Raw genomic sequence first — 19,946 nt, forward strand, 5'->3', positions numbered from 1 at the left:
GAAACTAAGTTACATGTGTCAGCTCCTGGCAGAGGGGCTTTGGCTTCAGACAAGGCTCCTAAATGGAAAACAGGCTTAGGTATCGCACGGAAATGTCAGCACAATATTTATAGTCCAGTTGATGTATTTGATAATTATGTGGTAAGAAATGGGAACGTAGCCATTTTTCAGTAAGTGCACGGTGACACTTTTGTACTTTTATGTCTGGCTTTGTAAGCACATAATTTTTAAGTGAGGTGAAACCTGGGGTATACAAGACAAATCAAACTCCCGCAAGAGGTAGTGTAGTCTGGGAGGGTTGAGAACCACTGGCATAAAGCTTCCTGCATCTCCCCCAAACCAACACCTCTGATTAATGAATTCAGTGCCTCCCCAAGCCCTCATCTGCCTGACCCCCTCTAGCAACTAATTCTGCCCCTTGGCAAGTCTACTCTACAGACCCTCTATACCTGCCTGTTCCCACAGCCCCCAGCACTTGTTCCCGACCCCATATCTGCTTATTGAGCATGAGGTTCTTCACCTTCCTTTCCCAGTCTGGGGTGGAGCACCTGCAATGCAACTCCTTGTCCCCATCCTGGTACGGGATGCAGCTCTAGGGTCCCTCACACATGCCCAGGCCGGGCACTGGCAGAAGGGAGGAGCAGCGAGCTGATGGACCCTTTGACTCACTGCGATGTGTATCAGTTCCTGATGCAGGTGCCTGCTGCCATCACGGTGTTTTTTACTCTGAGGCAGGGCCAGGGCCCATGCATTGGATACCCTGATCACCTGGTTTGCCTTGTTGCCATTTAACGGAAAGGCTTTTATCATTTCGGCTAGTTTGAGGAGGCCTTTGGCGTGTGGACACAGGAATAAAAATGTCTCAGTTTCAATCTTTTCTTTGCCTAACTCTTCCTCTCTTCAGTTGGGTCACCAGTCACAGAACTTTCTGCCTCTGGCTTGGAGGGGTTTGCTTGTGTGTGTGTGTGTGTGTGCGCGCGCGTGCGTGTGGGGTGGGGAGAATGAGTCAGTATTTGGTGCGAGTCCACAAACGTTTGGTACATTCCACCGTGGGTACGTAGCAACTAGTGTGGGACTGGCTTTTTGGTTTTTGTAATCATTTAGCCCCAGTGTCTTACGTAGGAGGTAACAGCACTTTCAGTCCCCGTCTCCCTGGGTCTAGGGCACAAGCACCCTCTGGGCCTGTAGCCGGCTGGAATTCAGAACAAGTTTCAGGCTACAGGCTTACATGGGCTTGGTGCTAAGACTTGGGGAGTGCGACGATGATTTAACGCTGCCTCCTGAGTTGCAGTGTGTGTTTGCTTGTCCCCGCATAGCTTTATCTCTGAGTAGCACAATGGCACAGCTGGGTCATGGGTGTGCTCCAGAAGGGCTCATCGGTCACTGACGTGTGTGCTAAAAAGACTGGGTTGGAGTAAAAGGTCAAACTTGCCCTTTCCATTTCAGTAATGCTTTGTTGGCATGACATGCTCTGCCTGTGACACACCATGTAAGCCAGACACCTCGGCATGTTGGTGCTTACTTGTCTTTCGCAGCTGAAGGCCTGTTTGCAGGTGGTTTTCTTTTACCCTACATCTACTTTAGAAAATGGCTTTAATGGTGCTGTATGTTCTCTCCATCCACCCCCCTGGCCTCCAGCCCAATTTCAACAGCAATGGGAGGTTTTGTAGTGATGGAAGGTGTCCTGGGTGCCAGATTCTGGCCAAAGCATCACCAACCTCTTTGATAAAAGCAACACAGCCTGCCTCCATTTTGTACTTTTAACATTGCACCACGAAGGGGCGTTAAAAGCTGGCTAGTGGTTTTCCCGGGGGTGGAAGGAGGCTGACTTGACTCCATGGATACAGTATGGTGGCCTTTTATTGCAAATAGTGCTGACTAAGGCTTACACTTCCATCTGAAGCTGTGAGTCCCCAGCTAACCCAGACAGTTCCAATCACTACAAGCTACCTGGCATGGGGGCTAATTTGGCAACACTTCTATAGCAATATAGTACTATTAAGGTGACCGGCAGGAGTACCAGACAGGCTGTGTGCATGTGATGTGGGGCCGTGTGCGCACTGAGCACGCAAGGCGTAGCTGTGCACACAGTGGAAGCCTGGCATTGTGGCGGTGCAGGCAGTCTGCAGGGTGTTTTCCGGGCACACTGAGGTGCAAAGCGGAGCCGTGCCTGGGTTTCAGTGTAGGGATGTGCCCTCTGTGAGGTGTGCCCCAAGTGTACATGCTTGTGAGACGCGGTGCATGGGGCTGACGTGGGGTGCGTATGAGGGGTGAGACTGGAAACCCAGTGGGAGGGGCATGTGTCCACTCAGGTAGCAGGGCTAAGGAAAGTTTGAACTAAGGCGCTGTAGATCACAAGTACCTTCCCCTGAGCGCCCCCCCGCCAGCTTTCGTCTGTCCTACATGTTGGCCAGGAAATAACTGGCTGGCATTTTTGCCTGTGTCTGTAAGCGAGTGTGACAAAGCCAGTCCTATTCCTGGGCCTCTGGCCTCTACTTAGTCCATTAGGACCACTTAAGGGCTCTCGCTGGGGCAAGGGTTGGTCTGGGGGGAACCCAGCCCCCCACCCACTCATGCCGGGTTCCAGCCCAGGGACCCTGTGCAGCTGCCAGTGGGAGGAGCTGACTCCCTAGCCCTTGGCACAACAGTTCTCCTCCCTGGGCCACTTCTGCAGACGATTCCCCCGGTACCTTCTCCAGGCTGCAGCAGTCACGGGTCCCCACTCTGTCTGTAGAAATTCCCGCTCTCCCTCTGTGATCTCCGGTGTTCCTGCTGCTCCCCTCTGCTCCTCTCAAACCTCTTCCTGCTCACTGCTCCTGTCTCCTTGTGTCTCTCCGCTCACTTCTCCCACTCTCTCTGCCCTTCCCCCTGCAAAGGGTTTTTAAAGGCCTCTTATTCGTCCAGTCATTGGGGCCAGCTGGCCCCAGTTTGGCTGAGCCGTCTCCCACCCAGCTGCCTGTGATTGTCCCAGAGGCCCTTCTGTTTGTTTGGGCTCCCTCTGAGGGGCCTTCCACCCTGGCCCTGCCACACTAGCCTGTGGTATCTGGGGAGAGAAATGTAAATGTGCCTCCTGAGGGCAGCGCTCCCAGCTGCAGCACGTTCCCCCTTATGCGGTACTGCTTGAAATAGGCTGGTCCCTTGTCACGGGGCCCAGCTCAAACAGTCCCTCTAATTTTTTCCAGCCACGTGCAGAATAAATTTTGTTCTGTGCACTGATGCATGTGTGTGGCGTGCTGCTGGCAGAAACCGGTGCCACCAGCTGGGGGCGCTGTGCCAACCAGCTGGGCAGCATTTGACTCGCTCCTGGGTGGCTGCCCAAGTTCCCTGGGAACACTACCCAGCTCCCTCTCTAGGCATTACGAAACCATGGCCTCATTGGGCCACATCTGGCAGCCCATGGGATGTGGTACATGGTGAGCTCAGAACAGATGTTGACATGTCAAGGTCCCACTGGCTCTGGACAAACCAAATTCTTTGGGCTCCTCCATGTTTTTTTTTTTTTCTGCTGGTTGCTTGGAGAGGTGGTGAAAAATGTGCAGACCACATATTCCCTGCCCTTATTTGTGTGCCTACACACACACACACACACACACACGCAGAGTACAAACACACACACCCAAACTGCTGAGCCGTCTGCCTGCCAACCAGGCCCACTTGCTCCAAAAGATGATGATGATGCCTCCAAACTTGTTGCTGTGCTTAGTTTAGTTTTATTCTTATTTTGACCTTTACAGAAAATGGCACGTAACTCACAGGGTCTGCATGACTAGAAGTTGTTACAGTTCCATACCTCAAACACCTCAATACCATAGTCTTTTCTCATTGTATGTACATTATTTACATACCATGGGCTATTGTCTAACACGTCAAACAAATTGGGGACAAAGACAAACAGAGGCTGCATGGAAGGGAAGGCTCACTCGTGGGCAGAATAAAAACAGAATCACTGGGGGAAAGCAGCTCGCAGCTGAAAGCAAGACAGAGGGGACAGGTGTAAGTCACTGTCCTAGCGCCTTCCTAGAGGGTGACTCCTCACCAGGATGGGAGGGCAATGTTAGTTTGGAGCCGTGGTGTCTGGCTAGTGGGTTTTTGCTGGTTGTTAGAGACAGGGTTTGTGTGTATTCATGGAGGGGGGGGTCGGTGTGTGAAACACATCAGAGCAAGGGTTTCCAACCTGGGATCCATGGACCCCAGGCAGGGTCTGGGAGGGCATTACAGGGGGTCTGTGAAAAATAAGAAGATAAATAAAAATGATCGTAGAAAATAAGTTTTAAATAAATTGCCAAGTTACAATCAGTTATTTTTAAATTAAATATCTTCCAATAGTGCTTCCAATAATGTTATTAATTGCTGTCCGAAAAGCTATGTTGTAGTGTCCTTTTTCATTCAATGATGTGTACGTAGTGGCAAGAATTGGCTTTGATGGGGTCCGTAAACGGTTTGGAGGGTGACAAGGGGATCCACAAATGGTTTGGAGGGGTAAATCGGGGGGGGGTCCACACTAGTGAAAAGTTTGGGACCCACTGCCTCAGAGCCTTTATGAGCAGACCTGTGCATCTGTGGGCATGGCTGGTGCTCCCTCCAAAATGCAGAGCCAGAGCTGGTGGTGTTTAACTCAATAAATACGTGATTTGGCAAGTGCAGCTGTTTTATATCAAGCCATTTATTCCGTGAATATTTTTTCCTACTATTTGACCCACTCTGCATTGAGATTTGGCAGAGCCAGCAGGCCTCTGGCTCTTTAGGGATGCCCTGCTCTCCAGGGGCTGTAGTCAAATTGGATTGTGGGATGAGCTTGTGGGGAAGAGGCTGGACCCAGAGCACGCTTGCCATGAGGACTCTCTGTTACTACTCCATGTGATTAAATCCCTGCAGTTTGTGCTGGGGAGTGGAAGGTGCTGACCAAACATTTCTAGGAACTGTCTGAGGCAGCCTAGATCACAGCTAAAAGGACACAGTGCATGGAGCAGGGCGCAGCATGAGCAACAGCGCCCGGCTTAGCAGCTAAAGAGGCTGGAGCCGAATGCCAGGTACCTAGGAGGGCGGGGAGCTGGGTCTTGGTTGCCAATAAGGGGTGAACCCAGGAGCAATGCTTGGGTACTCGTGAGATCCTGCATCCCTGTCAGGCTTGATGTCACATGCAGAATGTGTTCAGGGTGGCGCTGGGGGCAGGAACCTGGTACCTGAGTGGGTTGTGAATCTTCAGCACACCTACGGGGGGAAGGCAAGTGTAGGATTCGGGATGCTCCCAAATGGAAGGGAAGGGTCTTGGGTACCTGAGGTTGTACAGATCAGCTCCTGGAAGTTAACCCTGCACTTTCCCATCCCCTTCATGCCTTACTGAAAAACCGAGGCCAAAATCGGTTATCCAGCACACCGCCCCCGCCATCTCAGAGTGCCCCAGGACGCCCTACCACCAGGCAGGAAAGAGACACGTGGAATGTACAAACCACCATTTAAATAGACTCACTGTTTTACGCAAACACGTCCATGGATTTGTCCCGCAGTGCTTTAAGCCAGACAAAGAGCACACTGCTCCCTGTGAGGTCAGTGGGTCAGCCCCACCCACAGCTTGTCCTTGGGTGATGTCCAGGTGCCATAAACACACTGGAGAGGAGCCCACTCTGTGGAAGATGGTGTCCATGCTGCTCGAGACAGATGGAAATCCACCAGGGGACAGACTCACTCTCAGAGAGGGGGTGGGGGCGTCTGGACCAGGGAGAGAGAGTTGCTCCAATGTGGGAATGGGTGGGGCTGGGAAGGGACTCGTTCTGCGGCCGTGTGTGTTGGACCAGGACGGGGGCAACCTAAACCTGGTTCAGAGGCTGGTACAGAGCAACCCAGAGCCTCAGCCTTAGCCTCCTCTCAGAAGAAGATGGTGATCAATCCTGACCCCTCAGAAAGGAGAGGGCAGTATGGCAGGCATAGCCCTGAGGGCGGGAGGGTAGAGGGGCACGAATACTCCTGAGGGAAACAGTCTCTGGACACACCTGACAGTCAGAACTTGGCCTGAGCCTGTGGCTTCCTGAAATGCACAGAGACCATGTGGGGCCTCACTCCCTGTGCAGGGGCTGCTGGAGGGGCCCTGTCAGTCTGAGAGGAAGCTGCAGCCCCCAGAGGAGACAGAGTCTTTCGGGGCTGGTTTCCATCACCTCTTTCCCTCTAGATCTGCTTCTCCTCCTCTTGTGATGAGTTTGATTTCTCCATTTGTCTCTCATCATCTACTGCAGCCTCCTCCTCTTTCTCTGGCTTCCTGGCTTGAGTCGGGGGCTCTCCAGGGATGGTCCCCAGGACTTTGGTGCTATGCTCCTGAGCTTTGGCCCTGAGGGCAGCAATGCTGTTCTCTCTCAGTTCCTCCTGGGAAATGGCGGTTTTGGGATCCGGGCCCCTCTCTTCCTTGTTGCTCTTGTCGAGCTTGGGCAGGGCCTGCCGTTCCACCTCCGGCTTCCTTCCCACCTCAGCCGCTGCCTCCAGAGACTTTTTGTGCATCCCTAAAAAGAATTGTTGGTATTCGGGTTTAGAAAAGCGCCTGGGCATGGGAAAGCCATCTTGAACTGAAAACAGCAAAGATAAAGAGAGGCCAGAATTAAGGAAAAGCAGAAACCCTTGCTTCAAACAGCAGTCGCACAGAGAGCCCGTCGTTTGGGGCCCTGCATGAGGGAGAACTCAGGCCAGTTCTCCGCTAGAGACAGCCCAGCACTGAGGGGGAGCCCAGGGAAGATCGGAGTGAGGAGTCTGTGCTCTGAAGAGGCCAAGCACAAGGGAGGAACACAGTTTTCAGGATGGAGGAGTTTATTGGAGGAACCAAGAAGTCAGGCTGTGTGCACCTGGCAGGAATGTGAGTCGCAGCAACTCTGCAGCTCACAGTCAAGAACCAGTTTAGTTTTATTAGCGTGGATCCCCTCGTGTTATTACCCAGCAAACAGAACTGGAAACATGCCCCATCATTCTGCTAGAGAGAGGCCAGAACTGAGACAGGCCACACCTCAGGGAGAGGAGAGGGGTGGGAGGGGATAGATCCCTGTACTCCTCGAGGGCCAGTCCTGAGACGCGGACAAATGTGTGGAAGTCTGTTGCCGGTTCAGGGGGCACAGTCTAAACATGATGAAGAGGCAGGGGTTTCATGCCCCAGAGGTTGGGGTGTGGCTGCCAGATGGGGCAAACTGAACGGGTCCCCCGGTGCTAGCGAACAGTGACGATACAAGTTGATAATACAGGTAGCAGGAGGAGACTGTCTATTCTTCCAACCACAGGACTGGCGAGAGGTAGGCCTTTGCCTAGCCCCCTCCCTCCTGCACAGCCTGCCCTCTCACCCACTCGCTCCCAAATTCACACAGACAGAAGGGCAGGGCAGCGCATTCTAAGAGGCCAGAAATGAGCTTTTTAACAGAATGAACCTGATAGATCAGAAAACAGGAAGCAAAGAACAGGAGTGTGAAAGAGAATCTGCCACTTCCACACCCACACAGCCCCTGGCCCACCAGAAGAAGGCAGGCAGGAATCAGCCTTCTGCTGCAGAGAGCTGCAGCAGGGTACCGGATCTGCCCTCCCTCCAGTCTCCCAAAACGAGGACTCAGGGAGACACTTGGTTCACCACAGGCACAAAAACGTTGGCTCTCCCCACCTGGAGCAAAGGATCACACAGGGCCCCCCCCAGGGCTGCCAGAGTGAGACCCAGACAGCTTCTTACTGTGTAGCAGGGAAACCAGCCTGCTATGGGTTTGGATATGGTGGGTGTTGACACCTGCACCACAGAAACCTGGGCCAAAGGGGTGGTGTCCCTCACCCCATGGCACAGGAGTGTGGGCCCAGGGCTGACAGCCACCCCATCAGTCTGGACCCCACTCCATCCCTGGGCTAAGGGGCTGATAACTTCACCCCTCAAGCCAGGGCCCAGGGCTGGCAGCCCCACCCCATGCCGCAGGGCCCAATCCCTTACAGAAAAAGTCATGTCCTTGTGCTAAGGGGAAAGCGTGACTGCAGGATAATTTCCTCCCTGGAATCCTGGCTGGGCCCAGGTAGGGTGCTGCTCTCTTACCCAGGAGCCAAGGGGCACAGGACTCCATGATGCCATCCTTGGCAGATTTGAGGATCGACTCTGGCAGCGGGATTGAGTGACGAACCATTGCGCCATAGAGCCCATATTCCGCCATCACGCTACTCCTGCCCCAGCACTTCTCCCGTTTTCGCCACTTGGCCCGCCGATTCTGGAACCAAACCTGCAACAAGCAGAGCGGTTACTGCAGCCTGGGGAATCAGCCCTGCCCCCTGGTTAGCCTGGGCGGCTTTATGCGCTTCCAGGAGCTCAGGCTTTGGGTGCCTGAGAGTAAGGGCACCTGTGCCCCTCAGGAGTCACGAGCTCAAACGACAGAGGGAGTGGAAATGCTGTGGGGGACTTTAGGCGCCGTTATTCATGACAGAAGTACAGGACTGAGCCTGATGAACAGACAGGGCACAAGGCAGGCTGGAAATGGGCCAGCTGCCACCCTCTTGCCCCCCCCCCCAATCCTACCCCACAGGCCCCCCTGGTATGCCAATGATGGGCCTTTCCATACACAGCTCTGCTAATGTCCTTCAGTCTCTCAGGAGAGACTGGGCTGTGCCTATCTATGGGCCATGGAGATGTCACAGGAGCAGCTGTGTCTGTCCCTGAGTGGTTGTGTGCACCTCCCCTGGGGACTGCATCACTACCCTCCGGGGCAGCAGAGAGAGAGAGAGAGAGAGAGAGAGAGAGAGAGAGTGTGTGTGTGTATGTGTGAGAGAGAGAGAGAGAGAGAGAGAGAGAGTGTGTGTGTGTGTGTGTGTGTTTGTGAGAGAGAGAGAGAGAGAGAGAGTGTGTGTGTGTGTGTTTGTGAGAGAGAGAGAGAGAGAGAGAGCGCGCACGCGACACAACTGTACATGCCTCCTACCGGAGCAGCTGTGTCTTTCCTCTCCTCCTGCGCCCCTCCAGTAGACTGTGTCTTTTCCCCACCCTTGCTGGAGCCAAGTCTCAGCCCTTGCTGCAGGATGTAATTAATTTCCCATTGCAGTGTCTCTTGCTAGCAGCTTTTGGCTGGGGTGCCTGGGATTTTCTCTTTCATTATTTACTGGGTGGCTGAGCTGCAGAGAGAGGCTGTGCGCGGCAGGGTCTCGGGGGCAAGGGGGGGGGTGGCTGGTCCAGGATGGTGTGCACAGAGTGTGTGGGGGGGGGGGGGGGGGAGTGGCACACCTTGCCCTGAATTCCCCACTTGAAAAGCCCCTCATCTGCTCAGAAAAATTGGCAGCATAGTCTCTGGGCTGTGACCCAGAGGGCAGTGAGCAGACTCGGGTGGCACCAAGGGGGTGTGGGGGCAGCACTCAGAAATCTATTAGTGTTCTCACTCCGATTACCATTCCTCTTGTCTCGCTCTCCTATCGCCCTCCCCTCATTCCCTCCCTTCCTGCAGCGGAGAGGCATCAGCTTTAGATGAAAAATTGCTTGAGGTCTATTCAGAAGGCGGCAAAGGAAGAGTCAGCCCCAGGGGCAGCCCGGGCCTGATTGAAAAATAAGTTAATTTCAGTTTGAATCGATGGGCCTCAGGCACTGAAATATCACGGGAAATTAAAGCAGCTGGTCCCCAGGGAACCATGCCATTGACCCGCGCTAATTAATGCCATGGAGTTACCATTCGCCTCTCTGCAAGGCAGCCCCTCCCTCCCTGAGGACACCCCAACCAGCTCCTCATTTAACTAATTAGACTCATGGAAAATTGGGTGTTAATTTGTTTAGGGTTTGGTTTTTTTTTTTCCCCTTTCCAGCGACGTACATGGCGGAGTGGAAATGAATGGCGGGGTCTCACTGGCAGATGGATGCTCGGGGTCACTCCGCAATCTTCTCCAACTTGATTGCTTGATTAGGTCGTTAGCACATTAAAAAAAAAATTGCTTGCCGTCTGGCGCTGGCCTGATGAGTGGGATGAGGCGGGAATCGCCTGGGTAATTTATCTTTTTATACTGCAAAGAATTTGATTTCACTCTGCAGATATATGGAGGCGCCTTTGACACCTGTTTAACATTACAGAGCTGACAACTTAACCCTCTGGTGCCTCCACTGCCAGGAGCCAGAAGGGAGCAGCTCTCACTGCATCAGCTGGGGGCCTGAGGCTGGAAGTGGGCTGGGCTGGGGCGAGACACTCAGGCAGGAGCTCCAGAGGCTCATTCAGGCAGCAAGAGAGAACTTGGCGGTGGGGGCTGGATCACAGGTGGGGGCGGTGGGGCTGTGGCTGGCAGGTTTCCTTGGCACAGCGGAAAGTCACGGCACTTGCCGATTTGAAATGCGTAAGTCTGGGCCGAACCTATAATGGCTGTGGGGAGCAACCCAGGTTATGGCAAAATTGTGGGTCCAGCTACTCCCAGAAGGGAGCTCTAGCGGGAGGGGGAGACAGGAGCAGCCCTGTGGGGAAGCTGCCAGCCTTTCTCAAAAGGAGGTGCTGCTGGAAAGAGAGCACAGCACTACCAATTACTTCTGTACCCTGGGGCGGGGGAGCAGGGGTGCCAATTCCAGAGTGCGCTGCGCCGCTGTGCTGCTCTGCTGGGGGATTTTGTTGAAGGGGGGGCACTTGGCTTTTTTCTGCTCAGGAGGAGGCGGTGGCACCAAAAATGGTGTTTGCCCTGCCCAGCAGAACGGCTGATACTGCTCCTTCTGGGACCAGCCTGTTCTGCCATGCGCTGGGTAAGGTATGGGACAGTGGCACAGTCCTCCAGTCCCTCTCTCTTCCACAAGGGGGCAGCAGGAAGCCAACCCTGACACTAGCTGTAGAGGCGTAGCTAGCGACTCTGGCCCCAGCCTCTCCATGCAGGAGTTGCTATAGGAGAGTCGTTTTCAAGCTAGCACCTGCAGTCTGCAGCTCAGATTTCCAAAGGGGCCATGCTGCCATTTTTTAGCAGTCCACAAATGAAAAATGGCTGGAACCCACTGCTGTCAGGAATGGCAGGTGACTGTCCCAGCTGCACCCATCCCAGCCCCTCTCAATAGCAGGCCCTGTAGGGAATGGAGTCAAAGCACTCACAGTCAATGGCTCCGTCACCAAACAGTAATGTTAAATAGCTTCTGTCACACCCCTCCGTTCTTTGTGAGAATTGGTTTACGAATATGCGTAACACAAAGACCCTTTATGCAAAATGCATCATGTGATCAAGCAATCTGAAAGGTATAATCTTCTGAATCCATATCTCCTATTTTTGTGCATGTATCACTCTTGTATATGAAGTTTGAAATATGATGTGTGCATCTGTTTGTAATTCTGAGTGTGCTGATGAGGGCCATTAGTGATGCCCTGGAACCTGAATGGCTCAGTGTTCTAGTCAATGATCTTAAATAGCCCTGTTTGTCCCATAAGCCCAAACTGTGGTTGGTCCTAGAAAGAGATGCGGCCAGGCCATCTGGTGCTGAAACCCATTTTTAATCTGATACTTTTGCACTCAAGGTGACAAAAGTTTGAACTGGTCACAAAGAATTCCAACGTTATGCAAAAAGGATGTAAGGAGATGGAAAATAAACAATTGGGGGCAGTTGCCAGGATACTCCCCCTCACCCCCTCCAATTTACTGCCTAAGATGCCTGCTGGAAACATCTAAGATTGAACAAAGGGAAAGGATTGGTACAAAGCTAGGAGGCTGCCTACTGTGTGAAAAAGAAGTTTAGATCAACTGTTTAGGGTAAGAATTCACATGTAACAAGTTTCTTAGTATAGTAGAATTAACTGGCATTCTTTTGTTTATTTTAACTTTGTAACTTACTTTGATCTCACTCTTTTCACTTGCAACAACTTAAATCGTACTTTTTGTACTTAACAGAAACAATTTTGTCTATTATCAAGCCCAGTGTAAATATTTATTACCTGGGAGCAATCACTGTGCATCTCTATCTTTCATTGATAAAGAGGACAGACTTATAAGCTTTCTCATTGTAAAACTTTTATACAGCACAAGACAGATTAATGTAAATTTCGTCCCTTTGGGGGCTGGTTTTCTGAGTGCTTAGCCTTTCTAACTGAGCCCTCCTGGAGCTGACCTGGTTCAGTGTCTGTGTTGCTCTGCTGTGGAGTGTTTACCCTACCTCTGTGCCTTGGCTGTGGGAGGCCAGAGCTTCTGGTCCATCAGAACAGGCTGGTGGGGAGCCCCATGAGGCAGGAAGGAAGGCATCAGTGGCTTGACCAGCAGCACATCAGGGGACAAACCCACTGGGATTTCTGTGATTCAGCCTGTCAGAGCTTCCTTAAATGTTCAAGACACATCCTTTGCATTTTCTATCTGCAGCTGTCTGATTTCTGGACTGTTAATGGTTTGGAAGGCACAGATCTCTAGCAGGAGAACTCTGGGATTCATCTGTACCCTCCTGGCTGGAGAGCTCTTTGTCAGTCAGGAGGTAGAGGAATTCCTTCTCATGAACTGCTTTGTTCATTTTATCTGGGAGCTTTGCAGTGGCAGGCCTGTCAGCCAGAGGACACTAGCTCCTTCCTCTCTGGTACAAAGAGGACAAAGCAGGACCTTCCACAATCCCCACTCTGAAACGACAGTGAAAACAGTACCAGCCCTTTCTTAACTGATTAGGTTCAAATATCACTAGACCACAACACCTCTGACCCATGAAGCAGCTGCCAAAAAGAGGCACCATTTCCCTTCTCCTCCAACCTCTCCCCTCCAAACAAGGGAGCGTGCTGATTTTCCCTTGGCTAAAGAGATACAGTTATCTCCCTATCTATAGATGCCCCATGTCCTTCCCTTGATATCCTATTAGAACTACCTTAGGCACTGCTTCTGTGGGAAGCTGGCTGCAAATAATTACATTGCTGTAAACAATTTCTAAGATGCTCAGTGCTGCAGTAACTGAGCACCAAGATTATCTTGGCATTTGTCAAAAATTATCATACAGTGACACCCTAGCTGGCCAGAGATTCTCCCCCAAGAGCTGTACTGTACTGTACATTTACTACATGTAATGCATTGTACGCAGGTGGGGGGTCTTAATTTTAAGTGTTTGTTTCAGAAAAAATGTATAACAATTTATACGTAGCTCCTAACTCTTCCCCATCCTTTTCTCTTTCTTGTACATGCCCCCTTCTTTCCCACTACAACCCCTGCTTCTTATCACCCTTCTTCACTTTCTTCCCCTTCAATACTTCATTCCCCCCACCCCTTGCAGCCCCCCGCATGCTTCCTGCTGCTCCGCTCTTCACTCCTTCCTGGGGCACACAGTGGTCTGAACTTCTCTCTCTCTCACTTGTGTGGAATGCACACCATTAGGGACACAGCTCTCAGACCAGGCTCAGAGGGGTAGCTGGGTGAGTCTGTAGCTTCAAGAAAAGGAAAAAAAAAAGGAAGCTGTCCTGTAGCACCTTAAATACTAACCATTTTATTTATTAGGTAATGCACTTTCGTGGCCACCTGCTTACCACCTTATCAATAAAACTGTTAGTCTTTAAGGTGGTACCTCTCATGCCACTCTTTTCCCTAGCTCTTTCATGTAACTGCATCGGTAATGCCCACTAGGTGGCTCTGGGCATTGATACAATATACTCAGTACCTTTTCCACAGCCAAGGAGAGACAGCAAATGTAGAAAACAGCAGCAACACACGGCCAGGTGGCAAACCATTTTCCATAGGCCAATGCTATTTCAGCAAGAGCAAAATGTTTCATGTGAACTGTCAATTTGGTCACCATTTTGATGAAAAATTATGAAAGTGCTTAAGTGCCATAAGATCAAAGCACCTCATTTTGGCTTTGTCGTCACTATTATAATATAATTTATAAACGTGGGACTCCATTAGAGTCCCACTCGTAGATTCCCCCTTCTAGTTTGATAGTGAACCACCGATAACTACTCTTTGAAAACAGTCATTCAACCAGTGGTGCAACCATATCAGTAGTTTCATCTAGACCCCATTTCTGGAGTTTGCTTATGAAATAGTCATGTGGAACTGTGTCAAACAGCCTCAGTAAATCAAACAATAGCACATCTATTGCCCCCCCTGCAATCCACTAGGCCAATACCCTGAACAAAGAAATATGTTATATTGGTTTGGCATCATTGTTCCTGACAAGTCCATACTAGTTAGTCCTTATAACCCTAATTATCCTCTAGGTTCTCACTGATTGTTTAAAAACGTGTTCTAGTATCTTTCCAGGTATCAGAGTTAGGCTGACTGGCCTGTTACTCTCCGGGTCCTCTTTGTTCCCCTTTTTAAAGGTAGGTACTATGTCTGCCCTCGTCCAGTCCTCCTGGACCTCACCAGACCTCTACGTGTTCTCAAAGACAATTGCTAGCGGTTCTGACATTGTTTTGGCTAGGTCCTTATTTACCCCAGGACGAATTTCATCAGGCTCTTCCAAAGTGAATACATCTAACGTATTTAAATAGTCTTTAACCTGTTATTTCCCTGTTTTGGCTTTCATTCCTTCCCCCTTGTTGTTAAAAGGTTAGTTGAGATGAATATCTGCTCATCATTTTGCTCAACTTTTCAGTGAATAGAGCAAAATAAGCATTAAACCTCAGCTGTCTTGATCTCATATTAGTTTTTCTTCCTTGCTAAATAGAGGACCTACATGTTCCTTCATCCTTCTCTTCCTTCTACATAAGAATGGCCATGCTTGGTCAGAGCAGTGGTCCAGCTAACCCAGTATCCTGTCTGTCAGATGCTTGAGAGAATGAACAGAACAGGGTGATTTACTGAGCAATACATCTTCTGTTGTCCAGTCCCAGCTTCTGGCAGATTGAGGTTTAAATATACCCAGAGTTTGGGGTTATGTCCATAGTTCCGCCTAAGCTGCATGGCCATGCAACTTCCCACTAAGCACCATGCAGGAGCTCAGGGCTGCAGCGGCGAGAAATAACTCTTCCCACGCCCTGAATCTACCAAGGCCAGCAGGGAGGAACCCCTCCACTTTGGCCTCACTAGGGAGCTGGTGAAGCTGGTGGAGGGGACCCCCTTCCCATCAGGCCAAGCAGGGATCTGCAGTGGCCAGCAGAAGGGATTACAGCCGCAGCCAGCCCCAGCAAAGAGCTGCTCAGGTAAGCTGGATCCCCAATCCCCCGCTCTACCTTGAGCACTCCCCAGCACTGAGCACCCTCCTGCACCCCAAAATCCTCATCTCCATCCCCACCCCAAAGTCCACATCCCCACCCCAGAGCCTGTGCCCACTCTGAAAGTCCAATCCCTCCCCAAACCTGGAGCCCCCCCACCTGCACCCCAAACTCCTCATCCCCAACCCCACCCCAGAGCCTTTCCACTACAACCCTCTGTCCCAGCCCTCAAACCCAGCCCTGCCCTAGAGGCCACACCCACAGCCAAAGCCCTCACACTCCTGCACCATGATCCTCAGCCCCAGGCCCGAACCCTTTCCCACACTCAGAACCCTTCACCCGCACCCCATTAATTTTCCTATGTGCACCATTAGGAAGATGATGGTGTCACACCTCAACTCTGCCACGCACAGCACCGCCACATTGGTGCACATAAGAAAATTCATTCCACTCAGGTGGGAAGAATTAGAGGGAAGACTGGTTATGACCGTGCTGGCTAATAGACATTGATGGACCTATTCTCCATAAACTTATCTTGTGAGTCCTTATGCTTTTATTATTTTTTTATTTTATTTTAATTTTTTATTATACTATTTTATTATATGCTTATTTGTGAACCCTATTATACTTTTGGCCTCCACTAATTTTGGCAAATGACTTCCATAGGCTGACTCTGCATTTTGTGAAGATATATTTCCTTTTGATTGGTTGTTTTTATTTCCTTTTGCTTGTTAAGTTCTCGTATTACGAAAAGGAGTAACTAACACTTCTTTACGTACTCTCTACACACATCATGATTTTATAGCTCTCCATCGTATCCCCTTTTAGTCATCCCTTTTCCAAACTGAAAAGTCCTAATTTTATTAGCCTCTTCTCATTTGGAAGCTATTCCATACCTCTAATATTTTTGTTGACCTCTTCTGGACCTTTTCCAACCAACTTCATTTTTCAGATGGGGTGACCACATTGGCATGTAATATTCAAGAATTCAACATTTGAGAAATCATGGAATTGTATTGTGGCATTATGGTTTTTCTCCTGTTTTATTATCTATCCTTTCCTTAATGATTCCTAACACTCTGTTTGCTTTTTTGATGGCCCCTGCACACCGAGCCAAGGTTGGATTCCTTTTTGGTTTTAAGGTGATTAAAGATCTCCTTATGGATTCATATTGGTCTTTTGCTAGCCTTCTTGTATTTCCTTTGCAACACGATAGTTTGCAGTTGTGCCTTTAATAATGTCTCCTTCAGTAACTGACAGTTCTCCTGAAATCCTTTAACCCTTAGATTTCCTCCTATTCTCCAACACTGTGGAAGACATTATGATTTAGTCCAGGCGTGTCTAACCCGTGGCCCACGGGCCGCATGTGGCCCTGGACAGCTAGTAATGCAGCCCCACAAGATCGTAAACTTTTAACATTATTATGTGATTTATATACATTAACTATATTATATATTTTATATGCGGCCCAAGACAATTCCTCTTCACTCAATGCGGCCCAGGCAAGCCAAAAGGTTGGACACTCATGATTTAGTCGATCGCATTCAGTCCACTGCTGTCAGACAGTGCAGACTCATTTCCCGCAGTCTATTCTCAGGACGTGATCTAGATGTGAAAGGCCCAAGCCCTGGGACTTTTCTTGGGAGATGATTCCATGGCCAAAGAGGTCACATTCTGGGGAACCATTTCATGACATCCAGTCCACAGTTTTCTTTGATCAGTTTCTCAGCTAACTCTGGGCCAAGAGAAGCCCTTTTTTTAAGACAACAGGAACCATTTCAATTTTCTCTGATTTTCCTGGTGCCTCATTCTCAGTCATTCTGTGGAATTGTTTGTAACACAAGTACAACCATTCAGTCACCACCACAATGTACGAATGAGGAGTCACTTTATGCAGGCAGGCATCTTATCTCCACCTTCTCTTTCCCTGGAGAAAATGGCTTCACTTTTACTCTCTGATCTCTTTGCAGCTTAGTTAGTGCTACGGTGCCTTGATCAGAGTAGGCTTTGCTTTGAGAAGGGCCTGGTACTGTTGTTCTGTAGTTCTTTCCATAAGCTGAATCAGCAGGAACGTTTTGGGCATTGCGAGAAGTGTCCAGGTTTAATCAAGAACAACAAGAAGTCCTGTGGCACCTTATCAACTAACAGATATTTTGGAGCATAAGACCCCCTTTATCGTCTTTGCCCACGAAAGCTCATGCTCCAAAATATCTGTTAGTCTATAAGGTGCCACAAGACTTCTTGTTGTTCTCAAAGCTACAGACTAACATGGCTACCTCTCTGATACAGGTTTAATCAAGACATTAGCTGATACATAGGTCTGGTCTTGGTGCCATCCATCGTGGCAGGCCAGAATAGCTTTGCATGGACACGTACTATATACTTTGCTCTCACCTAATAGAAGCTTGACCTTTGCTTGGGATAGGGCAAGAAAGTTAAGTATTTGCACTCCCCAACTTCACAAGGAACGGTTTTGTGATGTGCAAGCCACTGGCAATTGCCACAGCATTAGGAGAAGAGATAGCCGTGTTAGTATGTATTCTATCAAAACAAAAAAGCCCTCGTGTAGCACCTACTCAATTACTTTGTTAATCTTTAAAGTGCTACACGACGGCTGTTTTGTTTTAACATTAGAAACGCAAAGGTGACTAAACTGCTCACTGTAGCACTGCACTACCATAGCAGAGACTATGTCCTTGGGAAGTTCAAGCTCCTGGAAGTCAAAGTGAATATTAACTACTCTGAAAGACTTAAGCTATCTGTTTACACTTGCTTTGCTCCAGGCCTGAGGGAACATCGCGTTGCCTTAGTGGCTCCTTCTCATCATTATGAAACCATTGAACATTGCGTTGTCTGTCACAGGCTGCTGGAGTTCCTGCCTGGCCAGAACAGCATCCCTGACTTTGCTGAAACATCTTCTCTGTGCCTGGGTGACCAACATGAATTCTCAATGACTTCTGCATTCCAATAACTTTGAATAGAGCTATTTTGGGCCCTTTGTAGGGGGACTCTGATTTGCTCTCTGATTTCCTCCCAATGCACCAAGTATTCCCTAATTACGTCAGGAACTCTGTCTTTTATATCTGACCTTCCAGCTTGGAGCATGCCTTTCAGGGCCTGTAGTATTTCTCATCTATCATCCAGCTCGGTACTGATCTCACATACAGAGGCATACACCACAAAGAGAAGAAGAGCTGCGTCCTCTCTGAAAGGCCTGATTTTTTTACATTTATGTACACATGCGCGTAGATACATAAACTGACGGGCACATTAAAAATGGAGACAGTTAATTTCTCAAGATTCTGCTGAAGGATGTCTTTAATGTTTTGCATCTCCCCCAGTCTGATGGTTCCCTCTTGGACCAACGCAAAGCATCTTGAAACGATGCTCCTCCTGGGAGAAGTTTGCAGTGTCAACTTCAGAACCCTTTTTATTTACTTTGAGCACAATCTGTGTGCTCAACCCTGTAGAGACAACAGAATACGCGGAACCTGCCCCAAGTAGCCCATAAGCAAAACTGCCCAAGACAATGTCGTAAACATGGCAGCTTCTCTTGTTAGTTTTAATTTGGAAGCAAATCATCATAAAATCATTCTTGAAAGGCATTTGTTCTAAGGAAGGCTCTGAATGAGAAAAGGAAGAGTAGCAAGTATTGGGAGAAGCAGGAGAGAAGGTGCAAAGAGGAAAGTGAGAGGATACAATGGGGACCAGAGGAAAGACAGACCCTTGGATGGAGCACAGGCAGCAAGTGGGAAGGGGATGGAGAGACAAAGCACCGGGGTAAATGACTGGAGTCCTGTGGGGGCTTGACGGTAAGGAGAGAAAGCTTGGAAAGTAGAGGGAGCCAATGAAGAGGTCTGTGTAAGGCAGCACATGATCAGCACATGCCTCAGACTATATCCTGTCTCCATATTTCTAAAGGATTCAGGGGAAACTGCATGGAAAGATGTGACCGTGAGGCTTATGATCTGAATCAGCTCTGATCACCTGGCGTTCATGCAGATCAAATCCACTCTGTGAGCACTGTAGCCTGGCGCTACTTTTTAAATCGGTGCCTAGAGCAGCTCCCGCGGTGAGAGAGGCTTTGAGACCTGCAGGCTGTCTTTCCTCTGTCAAGATCAAACCTAGGGCTGTTTGCCTCGATCACTCTGAATTGTTTCATCCTTGTTGACAGCTTAGTATCCAGGTGATGATTGCTTTTCCTGGCTCAGAGGCTTACTGTGCTTGACTGCCACTCCCAGTGTCCCTGTCTGACAGCTGACGGAGAGATTTATACACATTGTACAAGAGGGCAAAAATGGAGAGAAGGTAAGTCATAGACACCATCAGCGTTCCCTCGAATTTTTTCCATCCCTGGGTGGAATGAATTTTGTTATGTGCACTCAGACATGTGCACCACCACAGAAACACGTGAGGCTAGCTGTGAGTGCTCTGGTTATCAGCTGGATGGCCCTTAATCTCTTGTTGGTGGCCGCTCAAGTGCTCAGCTCACAGGGAACGCTGGCCACCATCAAATCTCTGCTGCCAGCACACAGGCTACCTTAGATGTAGCTGGAACTGCACACATCTTCTCTAGCCTCAGTTTGCCAGAAGCTGGAAATGAGCAACAGAGGATGGCTCACCTGATGACTACCAGCTCTGATCATTCCCTCCGGGTCACCTGGTGTTGCACTGGCAGTTGGAAGAGCAAATCCTGGGGCTAGATGGGCCATTGGTCTGACCCAGTATGGCCATACTTATGGTCTTCAGACACACGCACTCAGCACTGAACACATGGAATGCAGGAAACTCTTTTTTTCTCCTGGCTTGCTGTAGTATGTTGCTACGATCAGTTACTGCTTCTTCCGTTCCACTCTCTCACGACAGCCACACACCAGCCACCTTCTGCAATACCCGTCCCTTACT

General features: G+C 49.7%; 1 protein-coding gene across 1 annotated transcript in view; it reads right to left on the minus strand.

Annotated features, from left to right (window-relative positions):
* Positions 1–5,974: 5,974 nt before the first annotated feature.
* The window catches only part of VSX2 (visual system homeobox 2), a 40,240-nt gene continuing 26,268 nt past the window's right edge, over positions 5,975–19,946 (minus strand). The window contains exons 4-5 of the mRNA XM_074998802.1: positions 8,039–8,219; positions 5,975–6,491 (exon numbers count right to left, since the gene is read on the minus strand). Coding sequence (XP_074854903.1) covers positions 6,163–6,491; positions 8,039–8,219 — 510 coding nt within the window. The 3' untranslated portion in view covers positions 5,975–6,162. The remainder of the gene's footprint in view (positions 6,492–8,038; positions 8,220–19,946) is intronic.

The sequence above is a fragment of the Carettochelys insculpta genome, chromosome 6, assembly GCF_033958435.1.
Source record: "Carettochelys insculpta isolate YL-2023 chromosome 6, ASM3395843v1, whole genome shotgun sequence".
Lineage (NCBI taxonomy): Eukaryota > Metazoa > Chordata > Testudines > Carettochelyidae > Carettochelys > Carettochelys insculpta.